General features: G+C 26.9%; 1 protein-coding gene across 1 annotated transcript; it reads right to left on the reverse strand.

Annotated features, from left to right (window-relative positions):
- Positions 1 to 8,513: 8,513 nt before the first annotated feature.
- Positions 8,514 to 10,497, reverse strand: LOC137807697 (cytochrome P450 78A5-like). Its single transcript, XM_068608455.1, has 2 exons — positions 9,324 to 10,497; positions 8,514 to 9,240 (listed from the first exon to the last, which is right to left on the reverse strand). Exons 1-2 carry the CDS (start codon positions 10,308 to 10,310, stop codon positions 8,605 to 8,607), a joined length of 1,623 nt encoding a protein of 540 aa, XP_068464556.1. The 5' UTR covers positions 10,311 to 10,497; the 3' UTR covers positions 8,514 to 8,604.
- Between the last annotated feature and the right edge of the window lie 9,302 nt (positions 10,498 to 19,799).

The following is a 19,799-nucleotide window of genomic DNA, read 5'->3' on the forward strand; positions in this document are numbered from 1 at the left end:
TATTTTATAGATTGTATAATCTAATAATACATTTTTGAAAATATATTTCAAAATATAATTTTAGATCCAGATTACAGAATATTTTCAAAATATATATTCTAGAATATATGTCATATTCTCAAAATACATTTCATAAAGCACAAATAAAAATATATATTTTTGGAATGTAAAATTAAAAACTCAAATTCTATGGAGGTACATATCAATACATGGGATGAAAAATGAAATATGTTCGAACATTTATTGCAATAATAGTTTAAATCAACCTATGAAATACATGTTTGCACAAATATCTCCATCAATACTTTTAACAAAAAAAAATAATTTATAGATATTTTCTCTTATAATCTTTTTAAAAAAAATACTTTATTTTAGTATAAATTAATTTTAATTTATTAATAAGTTCATTTCATTTTTATCTCAGGATAATAGTTATAGATTGGATAAATCATTTTTTTTATCAACAATAAATAAGAAATATTATGGGTGATTCAATCTATATACAAAATCGTACAGAAATGAACAACACCTCCTTCAGAAACTTCTCACTAACTTTCTACTATACCAAATACTAGAAAACAGATCTCCAAAGACTAAACCACCTGCCTCTCAAAACAATTAACGAAAACAAAAGTCCCATGCAAAACCCAAATCAAGTCTGACCAACCTAAATAATCACTTATACTTAATTAAATACATACAAACCAGGGGTTAAGACACCAGTCCCAAAAGAATAAACAAACAGAAGGTACTTTAGAGATTACCCGTGACCAGAGATAAACAACATGAGCTAAGGGCAAAACTTTTATCTTCCAAAAAGAACTATACAACCGCTTAACTTCCCCTTCTTCCTCTCCCCTTAAAATACCATAGGAAGAATTAACAAAATACTCAATAGACTCGCCAACCTTCCAAACTCATCTATCCTCATTTTCCAGAACGAGACTCAAACCGTGCACCTCCTCAAGAAGCTGACTAATCTGGTTTTTCTCCCACTCAAAAAGACTCATTCTCCAATTTAAATTCCACACTCAAATGTTATTAACCCAATCTTCACAACGAAAAAGCTTAACGTCTTTATCCACGGACATAGAGAAAAACTTTGGCAACCTACTTTTCAAATCACTAGAACCCACCCAAATATCTTCCCAAAAGAATACTTCCTTCCCATTACCAACTTCCCACTTAAAGCGGTTTTCAAAAGTCTTTCCCCAACCCTCCAACATCCAAATATCCTTCAGGTCTCTTCACTAGAGAGAATCAAAGTTGTTTAACCTCTACTCTTTAAAACATCTCCAACCTCCATACTTAGACTCAAGAATCTCCTTCCACAGTCCACCCTTGTCTAGACTCAGACGCCAGATCCATTTTCTCAATAAGGCCAGATTGAAAGCCTAATATTAAGAATGTCAAGTCGCCCGCTTCCCAAGATTCACAAACCTTGTCCTGGAAGTGCAGTTAATTTTCCTCCCTTCAAACCCCCAATCCCATACAAAATTTCTCTATAAAGTCACAACCTTCTTCAACACTATGGAGGGTATCTTAAACAGGGAAAGATAAAACAGAGGGATTAACAACAAAACAGACTTAATCAAGCAAATATTCCCTGCTAACGAGACAAATCTACCATTCCACCTACCTAGTCTATTCTTGATTCTACCAACCAATTCATCACAAAACACGTCCTTCTTGTGACACCCCTACTAGCATCCACAGATTTTTAAAAGGAGTTTTCATCACATCGTAATTGAGAATTGACACAAAACTGAGAAGCACGATTTCATCAACCCCACCCCGCCAATTGGACAGCTTCCTGCTTGAAATTTTTTTAACTTTGTTATGCTAACAATAGTCTCCTCACCTTCCTCACAGACTCACCTAAATTCTTTTCGTCCTCTCTTGCAGAACTTCCCCTGCTCAATTAACAATTCCAAAAATATCGTTATTCCATATTTTCAAATCTGATTTTAACTTTTCAAATTTTCTTTTAAAACAAACACCCCTCTACCTTATACATCATACCTATTCCATTTACTTTAATCGAATTCTTTAAATTTGCCATCAACCAAACATCCAGATTGGATAAATCATACTATATGACTCACAAAATATTTAATATTCTTATGTATCTAAGTAAATTTATTATACTGGATTGGATTATTTTTTTTAAAAATAATAAACTAAAAAATCAAAGGGTTGAAAACAATTATAACATTTTTTAACTATACAATAAATGTATGGAGTTATAAGGATTCACTTCATATGCCATAAATAGTTTAAAAACTTAGTGACTAATTAGATACTAATTTAAAAATTATTTAACAATAATAAAAATTAAATTTTTTTTAATCTCTAGAATGATCTCTACTTTAATCATTATAGTAACTAATTGTTTTTTTCCTAAAATTAGTTTCTATTTCATGATTTATTAAATTATAATTATATTAAATTAAAATTTGAATATAAATTTGTTTAACGTGTCCAATGGCACTCAACTGACATTAGTAGATATTCGTATGTACTTAAGCAACATGCGAATAGAGATTAAAGTTGGTATTCCAACAAACATAAAATTGAATACGGATATTTTATAATATAAAATTAATTAATTCTATAATATCTTATTGAGACTACAAATCAATAATTATTACAAGTTTACTTTCATAATATTTATTTTAACCAATCAAGCTCGTTTATTTATCTAAGTAACAAAGAATTTAGTAAAGTGTAATAGTTAACAATGATTTATGCATAATACAATCAATAACTAACTTAATTTTCAAGCATTTAATATATCCATCTATCTAATATTTAAAATTTCTTTATATAAATTAAAAACATTGAATAGATAACATAAAATTGGAAATGAGATTATTTATTAAAAATGAATTTTAAATTTAATTCAACTTTATAAAATAAATTTTATATTCAATTATATATTATAAAATATTATTATTTTTAGTTAATATGACATTTCCAACATCCTGAATGAGATAGATAATGAACTAGGTGATGATAGGTGATGAAAGCTCTTCACGATTATTGTAGTTGCAGATTCCACCTTGCAATTAGCACAAATCTTAGAGAACTAGCCTCTCTCATGTTGTTGTGTAGAAAAGAAGGTTTGTATTAAGTAATTAAGTATGAAGCTTTAAGACAGTGAAAAAAACTAAAATAATGGGTTTAGGCATTAAATAGTGAGTGAATTTGCAGCTTTTGCCCTACCCGAGATCCCAACAGTTGTCCCCATTCATACCATTCTTGATGTCATAACAGGATCACCATCATCATTTTCATTCTTTTCAAAACCAAACCAATTATTTGTGTGGTCCATAAATTGAGGAGAGCACATTACAAAGAAACTACTTTTGCTCTCCAGTGTTTCTTTAACATGTTAAAGCATATGTTGGAGAAGCATCCAACAGGCCAGTATGATGGTTACACATTCATTAATAAAATCATCGACATGTATATATATATATATATGCATGCAATGCGATGGGAATTCAGAATTAGGTTCTCTGCAATCTCTTGTCTGATATAAATAACATAGAATTTATCCATTTGTGTTGTTTTTTATTGTTATGTAGGTTCGATGGGTGGTGGAGGATGATGATTCGTTCATATGCTTGAGCCAGGCTTTTAAAACCTTAGGTTTTGCGTAGTTGAGGAGGCGGCGCATGATTTTTTAATTCATCTTCTTTTATTTTCTTTATCTCTTTTCTAGATTTCAACTTTTGCTTTTCGATTGATTGGAATCACATAGCAATTACTTACCAATCTGGTTCCAGGATTAAACTTCAATTTTCTACTTAAAGCAGCTAGAGCCTTACTAGATTTAGATCATCTTCTAATATAATCTTCATTCTAACTCGGTTCACTCAATCTTTCTTTAACAATTTTATGCCACTGGCAGATCGCGATCTTCCTTTTCGCGGCATCTTCAAGTAAAAGGATTAACAACAAGCCTTGTTTAGTTCATAATTATGATTCGTTTCTGAAGATTTTTTTTGGACTCACTGGGGATATAGATCATGCTTTCAAAGCTAATTAAGTTCATTTTAAACATCTTGGTGTGTGACTTTGTTCTTTGTTGGCTAAATATCTACAGATTGCAGGTAATACAAAACAACAGAAAATTAAGAATAATAACAAGAGTGTCATAGTTATATATCTTCCAATTGATTTAGGTTTCAATTCTATGAAAATGTGATGCCTCTAAAGGTGATTTATCTTATCTTGGCACACTCTAGCCTGGTAGATTGCTTAGTCAAGCAAAATTATTACAGAAGCACATAATTATAGATTTGTGAAATGATCTTTGTGTTAAGTAGAATGATTATGCTCCCCAATATCAGAAACAACCAACATGTCAGTGACGGGTGAATTTATATGTCAGCAATAGAAACATCAGTCACTCAATTACTACTGATGAAATATTAGTCACTAAACTACTTAGCAACTAAGCATATAATAATTGGATTGTTACTGTCCCAAATTTGACTACTTAAGTTAATTAGCATCTGAATTGCTTTCTTTTACAGCAAAAACGTCTGTTAGTTCCTAAGGTAAACACTCTTGTTGTACTTTTATCTACTCTCGTGTGTATTTTAATACCTTATTGGTTACACATATCAAACATCCCATTGGGACATTGTTTTGAACACGAAAAGAATAAAATGTATATTTAAAGACACAACTTACATCTGAGTTGTAAATATATTAACACTAAACCCTAAACATATTAGCACTACTAAGGAAAAACAAATTCTAAATGTAGCAGTTAACATCTTTCAAGAACTTGTTATTATTTATTGTCGTGTGTAGTCTAATATATTGGCAGTTAATTAAATGAAATAATGTAGTTAATCCATGTTTTGGGGCATTTCATGTCACAGGATTGTATGGTCCAAAATATGAGTGTCTAATCCTTGTGAACTAACTAGAAGGAAGGATAGAATCTACAAATAAACATCTTAGTACACATCCATCGTTGACACCTATAACTTGCAGTATTTGTATGATCATAAAAAGTTTTACAGAAATTGCAGCTCTTACCAACCTTGACATGTGATCTGTTGTACGGTTTTTGCTTGCTCTTTCCTCTTAGATTTCATTAAAAAAAATCCATCAATTAAAGTCAAAACATCAGCATCGACCACGACACTTAGTGCTAGGTGTACGCAATCTTCTAAAATGCTTAGTGAATTGTAAGTTACTTTGTCACTCGACTTCGATGTGACCATCACTCATCAGTTTCAGTCATTTTCTTAAATCCTACAAGATTTAAGAAAAAAAAAGTGTTATTGTTATTATATCTTCATTTCCTATAATATTTCTAGTATTTACTAAAATCTAATAATCATAACCTAGTTTATGTAATTTCTAGTGCATAATTAATTGGTTAGCTCATTTTTATTAACTTATTTGTTGCCTCCTTCTTGTGAGGTATAGGATTCTCAGACGACAACTAATATTTTTTTCCTTCTAAAATTCACCACAATATATATATATATATATATATATATATATATATTTTACCATTAAAACAAAACAAGCTAGCATAATTTTAAAAAATATATAAATATATATTACAAGAAAATCCTCAAATAAAAATCAATTTTTAGAGATCAAAATAATTAGTTGTAATAATAATTAAATTAGAGATCATTTTAAAAAAATTTAAAAAAAATATTTCTAAATTAGTTTCTATTATTGTTAAATAGTTTCTAAATTGGTATCTAATTAGCTATCAAGGTTTTAACTACCAATTATTTAGTTTCTAAATTTGGTAGAAAAACATTGGTTACTAATTAGATACCAATTTAAAAATCATTTATCAATAACAATTTTAAAAATCAAAATTTTATTTAGTTTTTAAATATCTCTAATTTAACATTAAAATTAGTTTCTATTTAATAATATATATATAATTAATTTTGATGAAATAAATCGATGACCAGTATTACTGTGTTGATGATGGATGGTAGCTGGTTGTGATTTGAGAAGGCAGAAAGGAATACAGAGTACTATCAAGAGAGAAATAATTAAAAAATGAAGGATTCTAAAATAACAAAAAGAAAAAGGAAGGACTACAACACTTGCATTTGATGTATATAAAGAGAGAGATATTAATTTGTTTGGATATTCAAACCTATTTGCATCTTTCTTTATGGGTGGAAAAAGGAGCAGAACTTTTGCAGGCATAGTTAATCTATATATTCTGGGGAGGGTTTTTGGATCCTGCAAAAGATATAGGTTCATAAACAATTGTAAGGTTCTTAAATCATTTTAAAGCTTCTGCGGCTTCACGATGAACTAGGGAGAAAAAGTGAAAATTCTTGTTATAGCCATGCTAGTTTATAGTCTACACAAAGCAATAGATCTTTCACTTCCACCACCATTTTTCCTCCACCCACAAGAGATATGATACTCCATACACAAATTTTAACACCAATAAACCTATCTTTTTGACATTCAAAAAGAAATAAAGGGAAAAAAAGCATTCTCTCTTCCTTATTTACAATATCATTTTCATTACGAGACTTGATAGTTTGCTTTTTCCTCTCTAAAATATCCTTAGTATAAAAAATTGTCAATCTTAATTTAATTCGACAATATAAAAACATATAGATTTTAATTAAAGCTTTTTAAATATTTTAAATAATATAAATTAATTAAATTATTGATTTTAATTAAATTTTAAAAAAATATAAATTAATTGAGAAAAAAGTTATTAAAAGAAAAATATAAAATAAATTAATGTTATCCCCACAATTGACGACAGTGGAAAAAGTGATTTGGCCTTCCAGGAAAAAATGATGCAGGCATGATGATCATATACGGAATTCAGTGATTTGATAGCTTAATTATATAATCTTCATCACGCATGCTATAGATTGCTGACCAACTTTCTCTCTCTCTTCTATTCATAATTAGCTTTTAGAAATGCCCAACTCCATCTTATAATTTTCCTTTCTATTTCTTTAATTTATAATTCTTATCACATAAACTAAACAATAAGGACACCTCTTCCTTGTATATATTTTCATGAACATAATATTTTTACTCTCATCCTATCATTTTTAATATTATTATTTTAATCATTTCTTTACACTATTCAATTACAAATTTATTTTTTATTATATTTTTATTAAAATTTTCACATTAAAACTTTTTCCTAAATTTTCAAAATATTTTTTTTCTACTTTTAGTGCTCAATGTTTACATCTCATTTTTCGTTGATATTTCTAGTCCTCTACAAATAATAATCTTTTACAACCTTAAAGGGCTAAAGTTGTAAAACTATTAAAATTGTATATATTATTTAAAAAAATGTCTCCGTTATTAATTTTATCGGGATCTATAATTAATTACAAGAGATTTAAACAATTTATATCATGGTAACTAGGATGACATTTTGTAGGGTGGATATGGATTTGATTATTATTGTAAAAATTCTAAAATTATGTCAAAATATGGACTAAACGTCATGAATGGATATCTAAAATTTCCGTGTTAGATCTCAATGTAAATTTATGTAGGATCGATTGCAATAAAAAAAAGTGAACTCACAATAATGTTCTCTAAAATTATGAATGCCTAAATGCAAATTTTGTTACTTGAGCTATGTAGGATCTAACGCAACATTCTATATTTACGTCGAAATGTGTATAAATTCAAAGTAAATATCGAATTTTACATCGAACCCAATTGAACTACAATGATGCCTAATTTACAGAAAGTTCAACCAGTATTTTTTTTTTTATTGTTTTTTATTGTCAACTCTGCACTAGTGATTAAAAAATTGCCGAGGATATAATTAATAAAAAGAGATAATTAATGTAATCTTTAGTTATGAATGAAAAAATAATATAAAAAAATCAATAATTCTAATACTTGAAAGAAAAACAAAACTTACAATACTTACTAGTATTGTTTCCATCATATTTAGAGTTTCATCTTCAATGATATACACACATTTAATAATAACAACATGTTTAATTTATTAAGTATGATATAATACATAGAGATAAATATATATATATATATATATATATATATATATATATATATATAAATATAAAGAACTGTTGCAATTACATTGGTACATGGAAGAAAATAAATTAAATCACACTAACACAAGGTTAAAAGTACTTCAAGCTCAAGATAATTTACACTCTTGTATCATCTCACCTTCAATTTCCAATATATAAACAAAACATTAACAACTTTTCAACTAATACAATGAAAAAACTAGATTTATACATAGAGTGCATGTTTTAAATTAATAATTTATTAGGGTAAATGATATTTAAAACTATTTCCATTTTTTTTATTAAAATTAATTATTAAATAGTGTAGTTTAACAAAGTAATCTATTATAATTTAAAATTTTAACCCTTCTCATTTTAATATAATTTTTATTATATATATAAATTAGGAAACTGACATGGTTAAAAGTTGTAATGAGATGATGGTTCTTGGTATTTTTGATGGATGAAAGTGAGTTATTATATGGAAAAGAGAATGCTAATTATTAATGGGAGTAAAACTGTGGGATACTCCAACCCTTTAGGTTACAAAAGAAACCTGATTGATTGATCAAGGGAAATAGTGGGATACAGAAGGTATGAAAGGAGAAGGCCTTGTAACAACTTTGGTGATGAGAGAGCATTTCATTTTCATGGAGAGTTGGAGGCACTCAGAGAGGTCCACCCCAGAATCAGAAGGTATCCATTTCAGCTGTTGTAGGAACATAGCAAGCCAAAGCTCAACAGTGGCCAGACCCATGGCTTTCCCAGGGCACACTCTTCTCCCAGACCCGAAAGGTGCCAACCTCAGATCAGACCCCATTATTTGTACCTCCTCCTTCTCAAAACGCTCTGGTTTGAACTCTTCTGGATCAGACCACACTTCTTTGTCATGTGTGATGGCCCACATGTTAACCATAGCGGTGGTGCCAGCTGGAACAAAGTGATTGCCAATTTGTGTGTCATGAATGGAAAGCCTGGCCCATGACAGAAGAGGACCCGGTGGATGCATCCTCAAAGTTTCTTTCACTATGCTCCTCACATAAGGAAGGTTGAGAAGATCTTTATCACTCACACTGCGTCTACACCCAACAACTGAGTCTATTTCAGATTGAGCCTTCGCTTGGATTTCAGGATGTAAAACCATCCTTGCAAGAATCCATTCCAGGAGTATTGCCACTGTATCAGTCCCCCTAAATATCATTTCCTGAAATGTACCATTTCAAATTAAGAACTATGCATATGTATCATTGAAAGAACATGAGAATGATTCAAATGAGAAAAACTTACCCACAAAACAGCAACCATGTCAGAGTGTTCAAGTTTGTTCTCTTTTTCCAAATCCAAAAGCACGTCAACAAAGTCACCAGAACTCTCATTATCCTTGACCTTATCCTCACCAACAGCAGCTCTCTTTTCCCTGTGCTCCACTATGATTTTTCCCACAAAAACGTTCACTCTATCCACCAAACTCCTACACCTCTTTCTCACACCTTGCAAATCCAACCTACCCAAAAGTGGAAAGTGGTCACTCCAGTTAAACACCCCAAGCAATTCATACCCCTCACTCACCAACTCCTCAAGCTCACACCCATCACCACCCTCACCAAACACATAACTCTTCCCAAACACGCTCATCATAACATTATTCAAGGACCCAAAATGCAACACCTTCCTCACCTCTACCTCGCCATCTCTCCTCATCAGGTCCATGATGTCTTTCACCATCTGAGCCCCAACCTCAGTCCGGAACTTCCCGGAGGCCGCAATTCTCTTTGGAGAGAACATGTGAGTGGCGGAAATTCTCCTCAGGCTCCTCCAGTACTCACCGTATGGGGCAAAGCCCATTGCCCGATGGAAGAGGAGCTCGTAAGCAGATTCCTTGATAGGACGGTCAGCGAAAGCTGAACTGCTCAACATCTCTTTGGCAGTGTCTGGGTGAGAAGAGATGATGAAAGGAGTAAACCCCAAGGAGAATGCCATCAAAGGCTTGGCATCAAAGGTATGAGCAAGCTTAGCAAGGACTCTGTGAGTAAGAGGTCCTGTGAAAGCAGAAACAAGACCCACCACCGGAAAACCAGAAGGTCCGGGAATGGCAGGTTTGTTGGCCAGAGATTTTCCCTGTCTAAACTTAGACAAAGCCCAAGCAAGACCACCAGGAACCAGCCAATAGCCAAAAATGGCTACCAGGAACATAACACCGAGCAAAACATCAAAAGTGAGTATAGTTGAGCAAGTAGGTAGCGGTAAGAAGAGAGAGCAAAGTTCCAATGACATCTTCTCAAGAATTTGTTGTGAATGGGTGAGAAAGAGAAAGGCAAAGTATGAGGCGCTTAAGAAGGACCTTCAAGTTGAGTTGTGGTGAATGACAAGAGTGTGAACCACCTTATATAGATATCATCCACACTTCATTACACTAACACACTAACATGCAAACCTTTCTATCAAACACTTCTTATAACTCATTCAAAATCAATATTAGACCCCCTTTATAAATTATAAAAATATTGTTAATTGGTTGTAACATTATTTTTTTATTTTATTCAAATTTAGTATAATTTTATATAAAATATAATTGTTGTTGTTGTGAGTTATAGTCTTATGAAAAAACATTTTTATACCCAATATATTCATACTTAATAATTATATTTATGATCATATTAATGGAGAAATCCTTAAAGTTTCTTGTATGAGTACAAAATAGGATGTTTGCAGTGTTTTTTTGGTTTTATTTTTTATTAACAATATATCTAAATTTAAACATAAAAATTAGAAATCATTAGCTTTGGTTTTAGTTAAACATTAAAAAATTAAATCAAACTAAATCAATTTTCACGATTTGAGTTGAATGGGTTGTTCAATTTTATTGTATAATTTGTATTAGTATATATGTAGTTTTATTCTTTTAAATATTTGTTTTTTTTATGCAGTAATTTATTTCTTTTTATTCACAAAATAGTAAAATAATATATAAATGCACAAAGAGTGTTTATACAGTTTTACAACAAAGGAAGGAAAAAATAAAGAAGTGAGGTGTTTATGTTATTTATTTATACATTTTAATATAAATAATAAATAACTTCAATAACATACTTTTCATAAACCTAACAAACTCACTCTGTGTGAACATTTGTACGTAAACCTACCAAACTTCTTGTCCACGTCTCTGTACATGAATATTTAAGTAATTTTTATTTTATTTTACTTACACATTTATAAGACTAACATATAACTTTTCACAAATTTAAAAACATAAACTAAGTTAAACACATTTATTTTCGACACTCATCCGAATGTCTGCTATGTGGTTGAATAATAAGTATATAGTATTTGAATAATTAATTTTAATTTGGTTCCATTCAATTTTTAAAAAAATCAAATCAATCCAAACAATTTTAATTTTAATTTATTATCAATTTTTTGAATTAGTTCTCAGATTTTGAATTGCTCGGATCCTGAACACCTATACTAAATATATTTTTTTACACTTTTTGAGTTTAATCAGGTTCATTAATGTTAATGAAAGTTTCCGAGTCAGTAAATCTGGACTTAGATAATATTTGGATTGTAATGGTGGGTGAGATATGGTGTCATAGAAATAAGATAGTTTTTAATGAGTGAGTTTTAGACTTGTCTGAAATCTTTTTTTTGGCTCAGTTGAAGGTTTGGGCTTGACTCACTTCCAAATTCCCCTCAGCTAGTTTTTCGTTTTTTGATTGGTATCTTGCTTATTTGGTTTATCTATATTCGTTTTAGTGGGATGTCGGAGAAAATTTGTGTCATATTTTGTATGATTTTGTCTGGAACTGCTTTGTTTTTTAGTTGATTCAAATGTGTTTTGCAGGTAGAGTGCTCATACCTTTTTTTATAAGGGTTACTAGTTCTTCTATATATTTTTATGATTACTGATAAAAAAAATACTAAATATGTCTTCTAATATAATACAGATATACTTTTTTTAATTAATGTCACCTCAATGTGATTTTAATAGATTTTGTTATGAGATTCAAATTTTTATAATACAATCACTTAATTTCTTCTCAAAACATTAATTTTCTATAAAAAAAAGTTAATCAAATATGATAACTTATATGTTTCTGCTGACTTTTAGATTATATGATAAGTTATAATCTTTTGTATTAAAATTATTTCTATTGAATTTAGGAATTCAATATGACATTTTGAAAATGAAAACAGAGTTTCCCATAAACAGTATATTATATTTTATGGAAGTTCCTAGGAAGCCCTTCGCTTCAAGGGATGAAAGTTATGGCATTACCCTCTGTTTGATTCAGACAAAAAGACAAGGGAAGAGGAAAACAAATTGTAATATGAAAAAGGAAGAAAGAGTTTTGATTTTCTTCCCTAATAAAGGTCAAATTTTCTTTTTCCCTTTAATTTTACTCAACCAAATAAAAGAAAATGTGTTATTATTTGAATTTCTTTCTACTATTGCTAGTTAGTTAGCATCCAAACTTGTCTTACCTATTATGTTTTGCAGCATTTTAAACGGTGTAACACCGAAGCTCTGTGACAGAAAATAATCTACAGTATGCTTCCGTATTCCTAAAACACTGTAGTTTCCATTAGCTATTTAATGCATAAGTAATTATCATAAACCATTCTATTATGTTTTCAATGACACTGGCACTAACATGAAATAATAAACATATTCTATTATGTTTTCATGAAATAATAAACATATTCTATTATGTTTTCATGAAATAATAAACATATTCTATTATGTTTTCAATGACACTGGCACTAACATGAAATAATAAACATTTTAAAAGAGGAAGAGTTCATGAAATATAAACTAATTTTTAATGATAAAAAATAATTAGTTAGTGATTAAATTAGAGACTACAAATTTTTTTATTTTTAAATTAATTTATATTATTATTAAATAGTTTTTAAATTGGTATCTAATTAATAACCAATGTTTTTGTTAAATTTAGAAACTGATAATTGGTAATTAAAACATTGGTTGCTAATTAGATATCAATTTAAAAATTATTTAACAATAATAAAAATTAATTTAAAAACTTTTTTTTTAGTTTCTAAAATGATCTCTACTTTAATTAGTATAGCAAATAATTATTTTTAGTGTCTAAAATTTGTTTCTATTTCATGTTTTTCTTATAGTGTATATATATATATAACACTAAAAAGAATTAGTATTATTTATGAATTTTTATCTACAAATTTAAATTATTAGATAAATTCAGCATTATTTACGGATATTATCTATAAATTTAGCATTATCTATAGATATTACCCACATATCTAAATTTGTAAGTAAATTCGACATTACTTACAAATTATTACCTACATATCTTTTATCCGTAGATAAATTTTATATTATCTACAAATTTTAATTACGAATTTATATTCAAAAATTAAATTCAAAATTATTATTAATATAAATATTTTTATTAATAATATTAAAAATATAAATAATTTTAATAGTTTTAATTTTTTTAATTATATATATAATATTAATAATATTTTTATAATAATTAATAATTTTATTAATTTAAATAATAATATGAATGATATTAAATAAAATATTAATTATATTAATATTATAACTATATTAATAAATATAATAATAATTAACAAAATTTGAATGATGTATTCATCATTTAAAATATTAATAAATATAATAATAATTATAACATGTTAACAAAATTTTGTAGTGTAATGGTTAAAACTTTTTATTATCATTAAAGGACTTATAGTGTAAATATAAATATATTTATATAAATGCAGTTAAATTCCAACTCGACTAATTTATTTATGAACGTCTGTATATAATAATATATTTTATGAAAAAATTAACTTCATTTTGAAATTAAATGTCAATTAAAAAATAATTAAACATTGTTTTCATAACAACATTTATATTTTTTATCAAAATTTAAATAGTTACTGATTTATTCCAAAGACACTATATATATATATATAATTTTTTTATGAAAACACGTGATATTTGGGCAAAACTTTTATTTTATTTTCAAAATAACAGTTCAGATAAGGAGATGTCTATATATTTTTTTTTTTCAAAAACTATCCATATTTTTTAAGACTATTCCTTCCAAATTAATGTTACAAGGGTAAAATGAATTTAATTAATTTTAATGTAAAAAAATTTCATATCTCAGGACATATGATATATATGAAACTTCATTTTCAAATATTAACTGACAGTTAGAAAATATAATAACATATTTATTTATTTATTCAAAAAACACTTTATACATTGTTTACAGCTTTTATAGTTACGGTTTCTCCTGAAGTCAACACACATAAAAAATGTGAATGATACGTTTTTTTTTTCAAAAGTACTTAATTCTTCTTAAATTGTTGAAATACTTTAACATCAAATGAGATTTTTTTTTTTTAAATATCTCAGGACATTATAATACTCATGTTTTTACCTCACAGTTTAAAAAAATGACATATTTAGTTTTTTTTTTTTAAAAAAACTTTATATTTTTTATTTATTTTTAAAATAGTGACAACTTGTAGTACATTGAATTAAATTTCAATATAAGTATTTTGAATATATTCGGGAGCTTATACTTAACAATGATACAATAGTTTTTACTTCAGAACAAAATGAATGAGATATTTAATATTTTTTAAATAAAAAACTTTATACTTGTTTAAAAAAATTCAAATAATTACAAACAATTGAAATACATATCACTGGACATGTGATATTTTAAAAACTTTTTGTGAATAGTTAAAGTTGCAAATATGAATAAAATTAATATGAAAATATAATATACTATTTTTTTCAATGTACACTTATAATTGTCACTATTTTTTTAAATTAAACATGTATTTTTTTTAAACTGGGGTAAAAACATGAGTATTGTCATATGTCATGAGATATTTAAAATAAAAAAAAAATATTTGTCTTATTTTGATGTTAAAGTATTTAAACAATTTAAGAATAATGAAGTATTTTTTAAAGAAAAAAAAAGTATCATTCACGTTTTTTTGTGTGTGTTGATTTCAGGACAAATCGTAACTATAAAAGCGGTAAACAATACATGAAGTGTTTTTGAATAAATAAATATGTCATTATTTTTTTCTAACTGTCAGTTAATTTGAAATGAGGTTGCATAGATATCATATGTCCTGAGATATTAAAATATTTTACATTAAAATTAAATTTATTTTACACTTGTAACATTAACTTGGAATGAATAGTCTTAACAAATATGCATAGTTTTTTAAAAGAAAAAAAATACCTCTGAACTGTTACTTTGAAAATGAAATAGAAGTTTTGCTCAAATATCACCTGTTCTCATAATATATATATATATATATATATATATATATATATATAATATACTTTATTTAGTATGATTATTGTTTAAGCTTAAATTTTTTTTATATGAGTGTATTTTTTTAGAAAAAACAGAAATAGAAAAAAAACATAATTTAAATTATGAGAAAGAAAAGTATAAGAATGAATTTTGAGATAAACCAGGATGATAAACACATAATAATAATAATAAAATAGAAAAAGTTAAAATAAAGAAAAAAAATTTAATAATGTTCATCTAATATATTATGGTATTAAAAAATTACTCATGACTATTTGTTGTTATTCATAAAGATTTTTTTTAACAATAAATAAATAAAATAAAATAAAACACTTAAGGAATGTTCAAACACTTATAAGAACATGGTCATTCTTCAACCTTTACCGATGACCAATCAAATCCTCATTTAGAAGGAATGATAAGCCACATCAAAAGAAAACATTACTTACCTTAACTGGGTCCTTAAACAAGTATTTAGTCAAAACAATACACACAAAATAACCCATAATATAACCAGAAGCCCACAAACACATTTACAAAACAAAGTCCTCGCCCGCAAACAAATCAAAAAACCTGCACAAAAAAACTAGCATACCTTACCAAGAGCCACATTCTCTTATCATTACCATAACAGGCATAATTTTTTTCGGCACCTACACAAAACCTGATACCAACTCTAACCCTGTAGTAAAAACAAACATCCATTTTAACTTATGGTCAATGTTAATAACATCTGTTTCACGCTCAATCAATACAAAGAACAATAAACAAAAATTTAAGGAATTGAAACCTCTACTTTAACCACAAAAACATCCTTCCTCCAGAGAACCCAATTATAATGTTATCCATTAAGATGATTATTGTTATTATCAATCTCCATGATAACACTATGGAAACATAAAATAAAAAAATGAGATTAATTGCTTACCTAAACAAGGATTCGAGAGGGATGTGAAAGAGGAAAAGGTAAGAGAAGAAGAATGGTGATGCGATGATTACTTAAATCTCATATGGATATTGGATACAAAAATTAGAGAGGGGCATAGATAATATTTTAGGATTTAAGATTAAATAGCGAGTAAGACGACGATTACAATATCCATCTCCAATTTCGAACTCAATTTTTTATTAAATAAAACACAAACTCATTCAACTCAAAACCGTCAAATTTGTAATGGTTTCTTGTAGATCACTTTTCAATTTAATGTTGATCACATCAATTTAAGTTCAATTGACATCCCTTTAAAAAATACCTTTTAAATGATATTATGTTATTTTTAATTATATTGAAGTTAATATTTTTTATACATGAATATATTATCAAATTTTTATTTTTAAATTTTAGGGCAAACCCAAAATAATAAAAATATACATAACTATAAGTAAATATTAAACGAAATAAAAATTAATTAGTAATAAGAATAAACTTCACCTATTAAAACTTTTATTATTATTTTAATCGTTTTTATATTAATTTTTTATATATATTTATTACAAAAGAATCATTAAACAAAAACTAATTTTATAGATCAAGATAATTAATTACTATTTGACTAAATTAGAGACAATTTTATGAACTAAAAAAACTATTGATATCTAAAGTAGTGTCTATTATTAATAAAAAATTATAAAATAGTTTTTAAATTGATATAATCATTAGTTACCAAGGTTTTAACTACTTACTACTTTATATTTTAAACTAGTCTTTATTAATCTTTTAGAGACTAATTTAAAATTTAAAATATTAATAGTTAAAACATTGGTAATTAATTTAGATAATTTTTTTAAAATTTTATTAATAATAGAAATTACTTTAAATACCAATAATTTTTTAATCTCTAAATAGTATCTAATTTAGTCTTCAATAATTAACTTTTAGTTTTCTATGTAAATTTTCAATTTGTTTAGAGTGCTTAACAAAAAGAACTTGTATTTTATAGATTCAATTTTGTTCACTAAATCCAATTTGTTGGTAAGTTTTCTTCAAACAAAATTCTCTGTTCCCTCCTAATTTTAGCTCAGCAAATTTTCAAAAGTGTTGACTTTTTCTTTTAGTTTATTTTTCTATTCAAAATTCTTTACCAAAGTATGAAATTTATGTACAAGTTTATAATAGGATATTTTTCAAACACAATGTTATGAATCACAATATCATTAGATAATTTCAATACTTTATTATTAATATATCATATTAGAACTCACAAAAAATTTAAAAAATTAAGAGATGAAAATCTTACCTCATCATCTTGACTAAAGATAGACAAAAAGAAAATAAAGTTACTTGTCTACAAAAAGATAAAGAATGAAAGAGCCATGATGAAAAAGTAAAGGAGAGGAAGAGATAGTGTACATGAGAAAAAGAGAAATGATATCAACCTTAATTCTATTGTTTTATTACAATTTTTAATTCTAGTGTATTATACCATTAGTATGGTAGCACTAAAATATCCCTCATCTAATTTATTTATTTATCTTATAACAATTATTTAGAATATTTCTAATTTGATCTTGTTTAATTATCATATGTTATTTAAGCAATAATGGCATAAATATTAATTTCTATTATTCAATTTAACTGAAAAAAATATAAACTAAATCTACATATTTAGAAAATTAATGATTATTAATTATAAATTTCATGAGAAATAATCATAATTTATGATGGTTGTAACATCTTGATATTTACCACATAAAACTATAAGATGCATAAAACGTCAAATATATACATATTTATGATTATAATGATCCTAACATAAATCTTTATATTTATCACATATAAAACTATAAGATGCATAAAATGCCAAATAAATATTTACATATATACACATATTAATCATATAGTATTTACAAATACACATTTTTCATAGGAATTTTAATATATATACATATCAAACCAAAATACTCAATAAAACTAAGCATTTCCTCAGTTCACCGCAAAACTCTCTCTCACCTGTAACATCATATTTTATCATGTAAAAACAATAGGGTAAACTAACTATTTTTAAAATTTCAAACATAAATATAACTTAAATTAACAAGCATAATTGCATCAATCCTCCCATGTTTTCATAAAGAAATAAGTATATATAAAATTCATAATTCATCTTCTCATGTTGGACTTTTACTAACTCACAACACCTAGACACCGACTCTACTTCCGGAAGACCTGGTTTTGAAATTAACACTCTAAGACCTGCACCTATCATACTACTCACTGTGAATCCACATAACCATGCCCATAAAAATATCTCAACCTTCAACCTCCCCGTATGACATGGTTAATTCATATGACCTAAAAGATCAAGTTCTTTCCACAACCCATAATGAATCATATGAACCTTCTTCGACTCTCACGACCTGTTATTTTTCATCTATATAATTCCAAGATACTAATAGAGTCATGCTCATCATTTTTCAAAGTACATCACAAATCAATACACTCTCCTAACAATCTCAATACATTATCTTCTTTCATGAAAATATTTTGTCTCCATCATATTTTTCACATCATTGTATACTTCATTTAACGCATCAATACACCATTAAATCACATCAAAGTTTAAATTTCTAAAAACTTCAATATATATCACAAATTTCACATAAATTTATAAATAGTAGGCAAAAATAAAAAAATTAAGTTTTTTTTTCAATTTTTTTAGTTTGAACAAAAATAATCTTGCTTAAACAAGAATAGAGTCTCGTTTGAGCGAAAATTCTCTCGCTTGAGTGAGAACGGATCCAATAGGACCCAAAAAATCATCTCATTTTCGCTTGAGCGAGATCCCTTCTCATTTAAGTGAAAATAGACTTAAGAGCACCCTGTTTTAAACGGACCCAAAAAAATACTGTGAATAATAATGGAAGAAATTAAATAAGTTGCAAGCTTAACTTTATTAATTTCTTTTGTATGTATTAATAAATCAAGCTACTTTGAGTACCTTATAAACGTTTTTTTTTGGGTCAAATTAGCTCATATAATAGTAAAATAAGTTAATAACTAACTTATTCACCAAACACACTCAACTCTTTGGAAAAACCAACTTATAAACAAGTTTATAGCTAATAAACTATCTTTTAGTTGGAAAGCTAGTTCCTAGTAGGTAAAATACTACTATAGTTTATAAGTTTTAAGTTAATAAACTAATTTATTGGTTTAGAAAATAAAACTAGTTGATAAACTATTTTGTAAATGTAAAATGACGTAAAGGAGCATAATACATAATATTTTTATACAAAATAAATTTGTATTTTTTAGACAAAATAAATTTGTATTTTTTAGACAAAATATATTATTATATAACTAGATAAATAGTTAATTTAGTATAGCCATATATTTTGTGTCTAGTATAATAAGAAAAAAAAAATCTTAATATAAATTTTTTAATTCTATTAGTTTTATTTCAACTTGATTGATGTATGAGATAAT

The sequence above is a fragment of the Phaseolus vulgaris genome, chromosome 3 (genome assembly GCF_000499845.2).
Source record: "Phaseolus vulgaris cultivar G19833 chromosome 3, P. vulgaris v2.0, whole genome shotgun sequence".
Taxonomy (NCBI): Eukaryota; Viridiplantae; Streptophyta; class Magnoliopsida; order Fabales; family Fabaceae; genus Phaseolus; species Phaseolus vulgaris.

Bases quoted from the DNA above. Each gene is read 5' to 3' on its own strand.
- LOC137807697 (XM_068608455.1), bottom strand. From the start codon at position 10,310: ATGTCATTGGAACTTTGCTCTCTCTTCTTACCGCTACCTACTTGCTCA. The intron at 9,241-9,323 runs GTAAGTTTTTCT...GGTACATTTCAG, and splicing joins ACATGGTTGCTGTTTTGTGG to GAAATGATATTTAGGGGGAC.